The 13579-nt window shown below is 41.0% G+C and overlaps 1 protein-coding gene across 9 annotated transcripts in view; it reads right to left on the reverse strand.

Annotated features, from left to right (window-relative positions):
- LOC141173900 (transmembrane protein 272-like) overlaps positions 1-13579 on the reverse strand; it is an 81179-nt gene that overhangs the window by 43390 nt on the left and 24210 nt on the right. For 2 of the 9 annotated variants that reach the window (XM_073658442.1, XM_073658437.1), the window contains exons 3-5: positions 11113-11157; positions 5554-5613; positions 5280-5456 (exon numbers count right to left, since the gene is read on the reverse strand). In XM_073658442.1, the coding sequence (XP_073514543.1) occupies positions 5280-5456; positions 5554-5613; positions 11113-11157 (282 nt within the window). Of the gene's footprint in view, positions 1-5279; positions 5457-5553; positions 5614-11112; positions 11161-13579 lie in introns of all 9 variants that reach the window. The other 7 variants (XM_073658443.1, XM_073658438.1, XM_073658441.1 and 4 more) reach the window with 4 other exon arrangements.

Here is a 13579-nt window from a genome sequence, read left to right on the forward strand (position 1 = left end):
GTGTTTTGCATCAGTGTGTCATCAGTGTTTTGCATCAGTGTTTTGCATCAATGTGTCATCAGTGTTTTGCATCAGTGTGTCATCAGTGTTTTGCATTAGTGTGTCATCAGTGTTTTGCATCAGTGTGTCATCAGTGTTTTGCATCAGTGTGTCATCAGTGTTTTGCATCAATGTGTCATCAGTGTTTTGCATCAGTGTGTCATCAGTGTTTTGAATCAGTGTTTTGCATCAGTGTGTCATCAGTGTTTTGCATCAGTGTGTCATCAGTGTTTTGCATCAGTGTGTCATCAGTGTTTTGCATCAATGTGTCATCAGTGTTTTGCATCAGTGTGTCATCAGTGTTTTGAATCAGTGTTTTGCATCAGTGTGTCATCAGTGTTTTGCATCAGTGTGTCATTGGAGTGTCCGTTTTTACCATCCCTGTTTTGCATCAGTTTTTTGCATCCGTGTGTCATCAGTGTTTTGCATCAGTGTTTTGCATCCGTGTGTCATCAGTGTTTTGCATCCGAGTGTCATCAGTGTTTTGCATCCGTGTGTCATCAGTGTTTTGCATCAGTGTGTCATCAGTGTTTTGCATCCGTGTGTCATCAGTGTTTTGTATCTGTGTGTCATCAGTGTTTTGCATCAGTGTGTCATCAGTGTTTTGTATCCGTGTGTCATCAGTGTTTTGCATCCGTGTGTCATCAGTGTTTTGCATCAGTGTGTCATCAGTGTTTTGCATCAGTGTTTTGCATCAATGTGTCATCAGTGTTTTGCATCAGTGTTTTGCATCAGTGTGTCATCAGTGTTTTGCATTAGTGTGTCATCAGTGTTTTGCATCAGTGTGTCATCAGTGTTTTGCATCAATGTGTCATCAGTGTTTTGCATCAGTGTTTTGCATCAGTGTGTCATCAGTGTTTTGCATCAGTGTGTCATTGGAGTGTCCGTTTTTACCATCCCTGTTTTGCATCAGTTTTTTGCATCCGTGTGTCATCAGTGTTTTGCATCCGTGTGTCATCAGTGTTTTGCATCCGAGTGTCATCAGTGTTTTGCATCCGTGTGTCATCAGTGTTTTGCATCAGTGTGTCATCAGTGTTTTGCATCCGTGTGTCATCAGTGTTTTGTATCCGTGTGTCATCAGTGTTTTGCATCAGTGTGTCATCAGTGTTTTGTATCCGTGTGTCATCAGTGTTTTGCATACATGTGTCATCAGTGTTTTGCATCAATGTGTCATCAGTGTTTTGCATCCGTGTGTCATCAGTGTTTTGCATCAGTGTGTCATCAGTGTTTTGCATCAGTGTGTCATCAGTGTTTTGTATCCGTGTGTCATCAGTGTTTTGCATCCGTGTGTCATCAGTGTTTTGCATCAGTGTGTCATCAGTGTTTTGCATCCGTGTGTCATCAGTGTTTTGCATCCATGTGTCATCAGTGTTTTGCATCAATGTGTCATCAGTGTTTTGCATCCGTGTGTCATCAGTGTTTTGCATCCGTGTGTCATCAGTGTTTTGCATCAGTGTGTCATCAGTGTTTTGCATCCATGTGTCATCAGTGTTTTGCATCAGTGTGTCATCAGTGTTTTGCATCCGTGTATCATCAGTGTTTTGTATCCGTGTGTCATCAGTGTTTTGCATCAGTGTGTCATCAGTGTTTTGCATCCGTGTGTCATCAGTGTTTTGTATCCGTGTGTCATCAGTGTTTTGCATCAGTGTGTCATCAGTGTTTGTATCCGTGTGTCATCAGTGTTTTGCATCAGTGTGTCATCAGTGTTTTGCATCAGTGTGTCATCAGTGTTTTGCATTAGTGTGTCATCCATGTTTTGCATCAGTGTGTCATCAGTGTTTTGCATACATGTGTCATCAGTGTTTTGCATCAATGTGTCATCAGTGTTTTGCATCAGTGTGTCATCAGTGTTTTGCATCAGTGTGTCATCAGTGTTTTGCATCAGTGCTTTGCATCAATGTGTCATCAGTGTTTTGCATCAGTGTTTTGCATCAGTGTGTCATCAGTGTTTTGCATCAATGTGTCATCAGTGTTTTGCATCAGTGTGTCATCAGTGTTTTGCATCAGTGTGTCATCAGTGTTTTGCATCAGTGTGTCATCAGTGTGTCATGAGTGTTTTGTATCCGTGTGTCATCAGTGTTTTGCATCAGTGTGTCATCAGTGTTTTGCATCAGTGTTTTGCATCAATGTGTCATCAGTGTTTTGCATCAGTGTGTCATCAGTGTTTTGCATCAGTGTGTCATCAGTGTTTTGCATCAGTGTTTTGCATCAGTGTGTCATCAGTGTTTTGCATCAGTGTGTCATTGGAGTGTCCGTTTTTACCATCCCTGTTTTGCATCAGTTTTTTGCATCCGTGTGTCATCAGTGTTTTGCATCAGTGTTTTGCATCCGTGTGTCATCAGTGTTTTGCATCCGAGTGTCATCAGTGTTTTGCATCAGTGTGTCATCAGTGTTTTGCATCAGTGTGTCATCAGTGTTTTGCATCCGTGTGTCATCAGTGTTTTGTATCCGTGTGTCATCAGTGTTTTGCATCCGTGTGTCATCAGTGTTTTGCATCAGTGTTTTGCATCAATGTGTCATCAGTGTTTTGCATCAGTGTGTCATCAGTGTTTTGCATCAGTGTTTTGCATCAATGTGTCATCAGTGTTTTGCATCAGTGTGTCATCAGTGTTTTGCATCAGTGTTTTGCATCAATGTGTCATCAGTGTTTTGCATAAGTGTTTTGCATCCGAGTGTCATCAGTGTTTTGCATCAGTGTGTCATCAGTGTTTTGCATCAGTGTGTCATCAGTGTTTTGCATCCGTGTGTCATCAGTGTTTTGTATCCGTGTGTCATCAGTGTTTTGCATCCGTGTGTCATCAGTGTTTTGCATCAGTGTTTTGCATCAATGTGTCATCAGTGTTTTGCATCAGTGTTTTGCATCCGTGTGTCATCAGTGTTTTGCATCAGTGTGTCATCAGTGTTTTGCATCCGTGTGTCATCAGTGTTTTGCATCAGTGTGTCATCAGTGTTTTGCATCAGTGTGTCATCAGTGTTTTGTATCCGTGTGTCATCAGTGTTTTGCATCCGTGTGTCATCAGTGTTTTGCATCAGTGTTTTGCATCAATGTGTCATCAGTGTTTTGCATCAGTGTTTTGCATCAGTGTGTCATCAGTGTTTTGCATCAGTGTTTTGCATCAATGTGTCATCAGTGTTTTGCATCAGTGTGTCATCAGTGTTTTGCATCAGTGTTTTGCATCAATGTGTCATCAGTGTTTTGCATCAGCGTTTTGCATCAGTGTGTCATGAGTGTTTTGTATCCTTGTGTCATCAGTGTTTTGCATCAGTGTGTCATCAGTGTTTTGCATCAATGTGTCATCAGTGTTTTGCATCAGTGTGTCATCAGTGTTTTGCATCAGTGTTTTGCATCAGTGTGTCATGAGTGTTTTGTATCCGTGTGTCATCAGTGTTTTGCATCAATGTGTCATCAGTGTTTTGCATCAGTGTGTCATCAGTGTTTTGCATCAGTGTGTCATCAGTGTTTTGCATCAGTGTGTCATCAGTGTTTTGCATCAGTGTTTTGCATCAATGTGTCATCAGTGTTTTGCATCAGTGTTTTGCATCAGTGTGTCATCAGTGTTTTGCATTAGTGTGTCATCAGTGTTTTGCATCAGTGTGTCATCAGTGTTTTGCATCAATGTGTCATCAGTGTTTTGCATCAGTGTTTTGCATCAGTGTGTCATCAGTGTTTTGCATCAGTGTTTTGCATCAGTGTGTCATCAGTGTTTTGCATCAGTGTGTCATTGGAGTGTCCGTTTTTACCATCCCTGTTTTGCATCAGTTTTTTGCATCCGTGTGTCATCAGTGTTTTGCATCAGTGTTTTGCATCCGTGTGTCATCAGTGTTTTGCATCCGAGTGTCATCAGTGTTTTGCATCAGTGTGTCATCAGTGTTTTGCATCAGTGTGTCATCAGTGTTTTGCATCCGTGTGTCATCAGTGTTTTGTATCCGTGTGTCATCAGTGTTTTGCATCCGTGTGTCATCAGTGTTTTGCATCAGTGTTTTGCATCAATGTGTCATCAGTGTTTTGCATCAGTGTGTCATCAGTGTTTTGCATCAGTGTTTTGCATCAATGTGTCATCAGTGTTTTGCATCAGTGTTTTGCATCAGTGTGTCATCAGTGTTTTGCATCAGTGTTTTGCATCAGTGTTTTGCATCCGAGTGTCATCAGTGTTTTGCATCAGTGTGTCATCAGTGTTTTGCATCAGTGTGTCATCAGTGTTTTGCATCCGTGTGTCATCAGTGTTTTGCATCAGTGTTTTGCATCAATGTGTCATCAGTGTTTTGCATCAGTGTTTTGCATCAGTGTGTCATCAGTGTTTTGCATCAGTGTTTTGCATCAATGTGTCATCAGTGTTTTGCATCAGTGTTTTGCATCAGTGTGTCATCAGTGTTTTGCATCAGTGTGTCATTGGAGTGTCCGTTTTTACCATCCCTGTTTTGCATCAGTTTTTTGCATCCGTGTGTCACCCGTGCGACTATATTTTACCATCAGTGTGTCATCAGTTTTTTGCATCTGTGTGTCCGTTTTCGCCATTAGTTTATTGTTACTGTGTCCGTTTTTACCATCAGTGTTTTTTCCCATATGGATAAAGAAAGAAAAAACAAATCTTCTCTTATACTTTGCGATGTTAAACACGGACGGCACACGGACCGTACACTGATGCCATCCATGTGCTTTACGTGTTTGTCACGGACCCATAGACTTGTGTTGGTCCTCGTCATCTGTGATGCCGGAAATAAAATGGACATGTCTCTGTGAGTTTTGTACGGACATGTGGCGGCCCCATAGGTTATAATGGGTACATGTGATATCAGTAAAAAAAACACAGTACTGGAAACACGGACACATGAAGGGGCCTAAAAGCACAAAAATGATTTTATACCTCTATATAAGTTACACATTTTTTAAAACTGAAGTCAGATTAAAATTTATGAAATCTTCCTTCTAAGGCCTCATTCACATATGAGAAAATCGGACGGATTATTTTGATCAGACTATTTCAATACTTCTGTCCAATGGGTGCAGATTGTATACAACTGTATGTTAAATACTTTAAGTTTAAGAAAACAAACTGTGCTTTGTTCACCAGTCCCTGGTCCAGAACTCAGTGACTACTATTGTCTGCAGCATTGATGTCATATCGACAGCGCTGCAGCCAGACAGTGTCGGACCCTCTACCCCCCTGATCTGACAGTGATAAATTAAGCATTTTGCTAGTAAAGCTATTCTCTTTTCTAAGAAACGCCATGAAATATACCTGCAATAAACCAACAAAAGGAGAAAATGCCCAGCACACTTTCTATGGAATAGGCCAACTTTTCAGCGACGATCTTCAGCGGGATAAGTGCAAAAGCCAATAAGTGAAAAACCCCCGCCACGATCAGGTAGATTGGGATTTTGGGCTCGATCGGACAGTTGTCGACGTGCATGGATCCTGTAGAGAAGAAAAGAAATCATTGCAATGGACGCGTTTCATGTTTATAGCCAATAAAAAAGATATTCTAATGTATCTGTATGGTCACCCGTCTTACCTATAATAACCATGGCAATGCTGAGCACCGTCCAGAGCAACACAGAGAAGATCTGTGAGCCTGAAAGAAAACACAAGATACTTCAGAAGGTATACCTCCAATTAGAAATGTAGTATAGTTCTTCTGATTAGCTGTGTCGCTTACTCCATGTGCAGGGCATTGTAGTAGCTTAGATATCCAAGGTTACAACCTCTAACTACTAACTGTCACTATATGAGTGGTCGCAACCATGGATACCTAAGCTGCTGCAAAGCCCTGCACATGGGGTAAGCGACATAGTGAATCTGAAGGACTGTACTACATTTTTAATTGGAGGTATTAGCTAATATTATTATTATTACATCTACTACATATTGGCATAGGATCTTGGAGATGGGAATACCCCTTTAAGTGTACAGTAGGTTTACATTTTTTTAGGCACAGATATATAAACTGCGGGTTTTCTTGCTCATTGGTAAATGCTGATTGTGCTGACATCTAGTGTCAGATAAGGAAACTGCATTAAAGGGGTTGTCTGCATTTTCCATTTCGAGCTTTAACCCTTCGATTAAGCGTCACAATGACATGATCAAAGAGAGTTCCTCCTCGGGGTCCTCAGGTTTCTTATCGACGCTATTGAGGTCTGGGGGAGCTCTCTGTAGTGCACAGCCCTGGGGAGTGCTTGACCAGCCCCCTCCAACTCTCCGCCAAACTCTGCTCACTTTTAAAAACTTTAATGTGTAAACTGTAAAAACCAATGCGTAAAAATTCCAAAAGTTGCAGAATTTTTGAGCAACTAGGATTTAGGGCTCAGGCAGACGCCCATGCAAATCGGTCCGATCTCGGACAGCACTGCACAGGCTGGCTGCGGGTCTCCGCATGGCAGCTTCATATATTTCTATGAGACAATGACGCTCGGATCGGGAGAGCCGTGGCCAGTCCGTGCATTGTTTCCCGAGATCGGACCAATTTGCGCGGACGTCTGCCTGAGCCCTAAATCCTAGTTGCGCAAAAATTCTGCAACTTTTGGCATTTTTACAAATTGGTTTTTAAAGTTTACACATGAGTCCTTGTATTAACATTTTGCAAAGGTTCAAAGTTTTACACCAGATTTTTGGCAAAAAACTGTTTGATGAACTGGGAGCAAAGTCTTTATTTAGGAGAAAAATCTAAACAATAAAAAGGGAGTTTTGGATAAAGAAATAATAAAAACTAAAATTAATACACATAATGTATATAATTAAATCAATTAATTTAATATAAAATATATATATTTTTTTATTATAAACACATATAAGATAAAATAATCTCCCCCTTGTATTGGTATTATTTATTTAGGTCAGTAATACACAATTTGTTTTATAAATGATATATAAAAAATATGATTAAAAAATATAAATAAATTATCTATCTATCTAGATAGATAGATAGATATCGATAATGTATGCACAGAGGATTTTTTTTACTTTGTGCTTCTACCTCCTAAATTAAATGCTAATGTATCATAAGGTACTGAAAATCTAAAGTGGAACATATCCCCTAAAAAACAAGGACCCATAATGTCAAGTTGATGCAAAAAAAAAATCAGAATGTAAAGGCAAAAATAAAATAAAAAGTTGGTTCACACCTTAAAGGAACCTGTCAAGTAAAAAAAAATGTTAATATAGAGTTAATCTGCAAGTTAATAATGTTCTGAAGCTGGGAGGATGCCGCACTGAGAGCCCCGCTGCCGAGAAGGAAATTAACTTTATTCCTCCCAACAGCTTGTAAATGGTATATCCCGTGCACCAGTCTGTGGTCCGTGCAGACTTGGTGCAACCCGCCACAAAATTGTAAAAATTGCAAATGATCCAGGAATCTCCTTAAAAAAATACTTTATTGATACCAGTGTACACAGAAGAAAAAATGACATATGACGTTTCAGCCACACAGGGCCTTTATCAAGCCATTAATACACACCATTTTTAATGGCTTGATAAAGGCCGTGTGTGGCCGAAACATTGCATGTACATTTTTCTTGTGCTTACACTGATATCAAAGTTATTTTTTTGTGCCTTGAATTCCTGGATCGTTTTTATTCCTCCCAGCAGCCAGCGGCGTTTGCTGTTATCAGTCCTGCAAAAATCACAAGATGGGGAGTCAAAATATTAAGATTATAGTATAAAGTTAAGAACAAGCGTGTGACAGTTCTGAATTGTGTCACAGTTGCACATACAGGTCTGCAGAAGGACGATGCTGCTCAAGTAGAGCTGTCACTCGAGCAGGAGCGCGCACCTCCCCCAGCAACAAGGAAGTGAAGAGGCTGAGGGAGCTGTGTGCTCCTGAAGACACATGTTGCAACTAACCCTTTAAAATAGGTAATAAATATAAAATTGATGGGGGGTCCCACTCTCAGCACTCCCCCACTTCCAAACAGTTATTTAAAGGGGTACAGCTGCTGCTAAGTAGACAGCACGCAGGTACACAGAGCAAAGTAAGCAATGAAGAGGCCAAGGCGCTCAGAAAGCACAGCTGATCAGTGGAGGTGGTAAGGACAGGCAACCAATTAAGATCATTGAAACTCCTTATAAAGAAGTTTCAAGCCTTCACGGCCTGTGGACTCACCATGGGGATGGGATTTTATTTTCAAAGTATAGTATTTGGGAGCACAAAGCAGGTACAGGCACAAATGAAAGCACAATACTGGAAGCAAGCAGTTTCTAAACAGTACAGTATGCAGCAAGATAAGCACACCAGTTTTACCCCATAAAAATACTGTACTATATAATATATTGACAAGCAGTAAATAATTATTACATGCATATAGAAAAATAGCAATAGGTACAGTTTAGGAAAAGGTTGTGTAACACAGGTCGGAGAGGACTGTGATATTTTGTTAGCTTGTGTCATGCGCTGTTAGCAGCATCTCTGTATATAATACTTGGGCGGTTTAGTTAGGTTATATGCAGAAGTAGAGTATTTGGATGCAGAAATTTCTGCACCATATCTGCATCTCTTGGCAGGAAAAACGCAGTGGAAAAACGTGCGTTTTTGGACAGTAATGAATGCTATAGATATAGATATACAGACTGCCAGGATTCCTGTTGTCCTTCTACAGTTTGACCACTAGTGGCTGCTATTGTTCACCTTAATCATTGTGCTGCAATTCCATTCCATACCACTGGAGGCTGCTGCTGTGTTCTGCAATTGCCCTTTATTAAGATGGCAGATTCTGAACCTCACAGAGAAAAAACAGCCTTACCAACACCAGATCAAATTACCAATGCACAAGCAGGATGCGGCAGACCCCCATGATAAAGGCGGGGGCAGCACAGGTGCGAAATACTAATGTGAAAGCCACTGCCTCCATGAAATGGCAGGTATGTAAGTGGAGCTGCCCCGATGAAGCCCCTGAGATGGCGATACACGTGGGCCCCATGTAGACCCACCCGTCTAATACTCTGTTCCCCACATGTTTTTTTACCTCGTCGGTCCTGACTTGTACCTGACGGGCTTATTTGAGTAACCTTGACCTGGACACACTAGGTCTTGCATCATAGTTCATCTCTTAGCCTGCTCTTACTGCTACATGTTATTACATTCTCATATGAGACTATGCATTTTGGCTAAGCTATCTCTGGTACTTGCTTACCCCCTCCCAGGGACGCCTGGGCTTGGGTTTATATAAGTGTATATGTACTACCCTCATTAGCTACTTACATAGCAAGAGTCTCCTTAATATTGTGGTTACATTTTGATACTATGGTTGTCTACTGTTCATGGTTATATAGTACAGACCAAAAGTTTGGACACACCTTCTCATTTAAAGATTTTTCTGTATTTTCATGACTATGAAAATTGTACATTCACACTGAAGGCATCAAAACTATGAATTAACACATGTGGAATTATATACTTAACAAAAAAGTGTGAAACAACTGAAAATATGTCTTATATTCTAGGTTCTTCAAAGTAGCCACCTTTAGCTTTGATGACTGCTTTGCACACTCTTGGCATTCTCTTGATGAGCTTCAAGAGGTAGTCACCGGAAATGGTCTTCCAACAATCTTGAAGGAGTTCCCAGAGATGCTTAGCACTTGTTGGCCCTTTTGCCTTCACTCTGCGGTCCAGCTCACCCCAAACCATCTCGATTGGGTTCAGGTCTGGTGACTGTGGAGGCCAGGTCATCTGGCGGAGCACCCCATCACTCTCCTTCTTGGTCAAATAGCCCTTACACAGCCTGGAAGTGTGTTTGGGGTCATTGTCCTGTTGAAAAATAAATGATGGTCCAACTAAACGCAAACCGGATGGAATAGCATGCCACTGCAAGATGCTGTGGTAGCCATGCTGGTTCAGTATGCCTTCAATTTTGAATAAATCCCCAACAGTGTCACCAGCAAAACACCCCCACACCATCACACCTCCTCCTCCATGCTTCACGGTGGGAACCAGGCATGTAGAGTCCATCTGTTCACCTTTTCTGCATCGCACAAAGACACGTGGTTGGAACCAAAGATCTCAAATTTGGACTCATCAGACCAAAGCACAGATTTCCACTGGTCTAATGTCCATTCCTTGTGTTCTTTAGCCCAAACAAGTCTCTTCTGCTTGTTGCCTGTCCTTAGCAGTGGTTTCCTAGCAGCTATTTTACCATGAAGGCCTGCTGCACAAAGTCTCCTCTTAACAGTTGTTGTAGAGATGTGTCTGCTGCTAGAACTCTGTGTGGCATTGACCTGGTCTCTAATCTGAGCTGCTGTTAACCTGCGATTTCTGAGGCTGGTGACTCGGATGAACTTATCCTCAGAAGCGGAGGTGACTCTTGGTCTTCCTTTCCTGGGGCGGTCCTCATGTGAGCCAGTTTCTTTGTAGCACTTGATGGTTTTTGCAACTGCATTTGGGGACACTTGGGGAAGTCCATGAGAGCCATATAATGCTTTATTCTGGGGTACAGTGTTATATCGTTATCAATAACGTTTGTCAAAGATAACCAAACACATGGTGTTTCTAGGATAATTTTCTGACTGTATTTATATATTTTTTTACCCCTGAGACTGATCTTCTTTGTTATGTGGGCCTCTTCCCTTCCAAAAACGCTATAAAAACACAGGTGAAAAAACGCGGCAAAAATGCGTCTTTTTCCTGCCAAGAGATGCAAATACTCAACGTGTGCACATAGCTTTTATGTATTTAGTTGGAGACCACATTAGCACTGAGCTGAGGGTACAGAATAGGAAAGTACACTTGCAGTATTTCTATTTATTTAATGGCTTTTATTTTACTTATGTGGTCAAAAATAAAAAAAATTCTATGTAAAAACAAAAAAAAATATATACTGTATATCAGCATATTTCTTGTAAAAATTGGAGAGGATACTTTCTGCTGGCATTTGTGTCAACTTTTTAAGAAAAGGCAGCAATATCCAAAATGTTGCAGAGGTGCCATTACTACCATGATTCAGATTGTTGTAAAAAAACTAAATAAATATAGGAATAGATCCTCTCTAATGTTCTTGTCAGATTGAAATCAAACTATGATGGGAAGGATTAGTGAAACATTTACAATGAACAGATTAAGCACACCAAACATTTTTTTTTAACTTACCCTTACATTGCATTTTTAGGGAAAAATTAGATGTACCATGACTTCCTACTGAAAAAATCAAAATAAACACTTTAAAATCATTGTATTTCTAGCTGGCGTTCCAACACAAGGGCTTTGCTCCTTTAAGTGGATTGTGTTAGCAGAATGCAAACTATCGCAAGAAATATTTTCCTTAGGTAGGAACATATTTGTTCTGAGAGCTTCCTGTTATTTTAGGGAGGAAATATTCACATGGAGACAAGGGTCATTATTGTTCAAACGGTTTCACACCTAATGTGTTAGGTCGATTTTTAGAAAGTTCAAATTCTTTCCATTTCAAGCAACGAATTTTCAATAATTCTTTAAAAGGGGCGTTGTCAAGTTTAAAAGTTCATTCTTAAAGGGGTGTTCTAAAGTTAAAAAGTTATCCCCTATCCAAATGATAGATAACTTTCCGATCGATGGAGGTCCAACTGCCGTGGCTCCCACCGATCTTGAGAACCTGAGCTCTTGAAAGACCCGGCTGAATGGAGCCGGGGTCAGTCAAGCACACACCGCTCCATTTATTCTAATAGTAGAACTGAAGATCAACCAAGAGCTGTGCTTGACAATCTCTGGGGCCCACATTACTTATAGGAGCACTGGCGATCAACCAAGAGCTGTGCTTGGCAATCTCCGGCGCCCACATTACTTATAGGATCACTGAAGATCAACCAAGAGCTGTGTTTGGCAATCTCCGGCGCCCACATTACTTATAGGATCACTGAAGATCAACCAAGAGCTGTGCTTGGCAATCTCCGGCGCCCACATTACTTATAAGAGCACTGAAGATCAACCAAGAGCTGTGCTTGACAATGTCCGGCGCCCACATTACTTATAGGAGCACTGAAGATAAACCAAGAGCTGTGCTTGACAATCTCCGATTCCCACATTACTTAAAGGATCACTGAAGATCAGCCAAGCGCTCTACTTGGCAATCTCCGGCGCCCACATTACTGATAGGAGCACTGAAGATTAACCAAGAGCTGTGCTTGGCAATCTCCGGCACCCACATTACTTATAGGAGAACTGACGATCAACCAAGAGCTGTGCTTGACAATCTCCAGCGCCCACATTACTTATAGGAGAACTGAAGATCAACCAAGAGCTGTGCTTGACAATCTCCGATTCCCACATTACTTATAGGATCACTGAAGATCAGCCAAGCGCTCTACTTGGCAATCTCCGGCGCCCACATTAAGAATGAATAGAGCAGTAGTGACGTGACCGACCTCAGCTCCATTCAGCCGGAGCTCTTCAGAGCCCAAGGTTCTCGGGATCAGTGTGGGCCACGGCGGTCAAACCTCCAGAGATCGAAAAGTATTTCCCTATCCTTTGGATAGGACAGTGTTCCTCAATTCCACTTCTCAAGAGCCACCAATGGATCATGTTTTCAGGACTCCCATAGTATTGACCACATGATAATTCCATCTGTTGGTGGCTCTTGAGGACTGGAGTTGGGGAACTCTGGGATAGGAGATAACTTTTGAACTTTAGAATGAACTTTTGAACATTAGGCACAGTGTAATGTTACTAGTCTATAGTATAATATGTACCAGTCACACATTATCCAGTATATACCATTTTCTGCATTTGTCAGGTCATCAGCTTCATTTTGACCAGACCTGCATGAAAGTTCAAAATGCTGATATAAACCAAATGGCCACAGACATGACAATACAAAGTCCTACACGAGATTGATCCAGAGTTGAATGGCATCATCATATTCCATTACTAAAAGTACCAACAATATTAAGAACGCCCTTCGTTTCAGCTTTGTTTTAAGCTTTTGGAAGAGAGGAACCAGGGAATATGAGGTATACAGGCTCCTCCAGGACAAAGACGTTCAAAAGTGCTCAGCTCAGACTTATAAGACCAGTCAACTTTTTAGACAGAGGAGTAAACAACACTTGGAGGATGTCATAATGTTTCAATGGTTTCAAAGGTATAAAAGTTAAGGTTAGACAAAGAACATATAAAACTGCAGGTTGCAGGAGGAAGACTACAATTGCTCTGGCTTCCCTGGACATGGAGGTTGAGTAGAATATACTTTTATTGTTACTGTCTTATTGATGATATCTTTAGATAAATTGTACATCTTAAGCCTTTTTATTCAGTGCCGATTTGTATGGTCTTTACAAGGGGGAGTAGTTGAGTTAATCCCTTTCCTGAAAATACTGATCTACTTAAGGGCAGGTGTAGATGACCGTTTTCTCCAGATCCAAGAAATCCAGTTTAATTATGCTGATGAGACTGATCAGAGTGGGATCCGATTGTCTCGGAGGTCGAGAGAAAAAAAAAGAAGTTTCTCCACTTTCTCTATAATTTCAGTCCGAGAAAGCTGGACGATTATACGGTCGTCTGCACGAGTCCTAACACTGCAAAAATTTCACAGCGGAAAAACTTTTCATTCTACCAGGTAAATACAAATTACTTTTGAGGACATGTC

The sequence above is a fragment of the Phyllobates terribilis genome, unplaced genomic scaffold (assembly GCF_046119375.1).
Source record: "Phyllobates terribilis strain yellow unplaced genomic scaffold, ASM4611937v1 Scaffold_13__5_contigs__length_258822181, whole genome shotgun sequence".
NCBI classification, from domain to species: Eukaryota; Metazoa; Chordata; class Amphibia; order Anura; family Dendrobatidae; genus Phyllobates; species Phyllobates terribilis.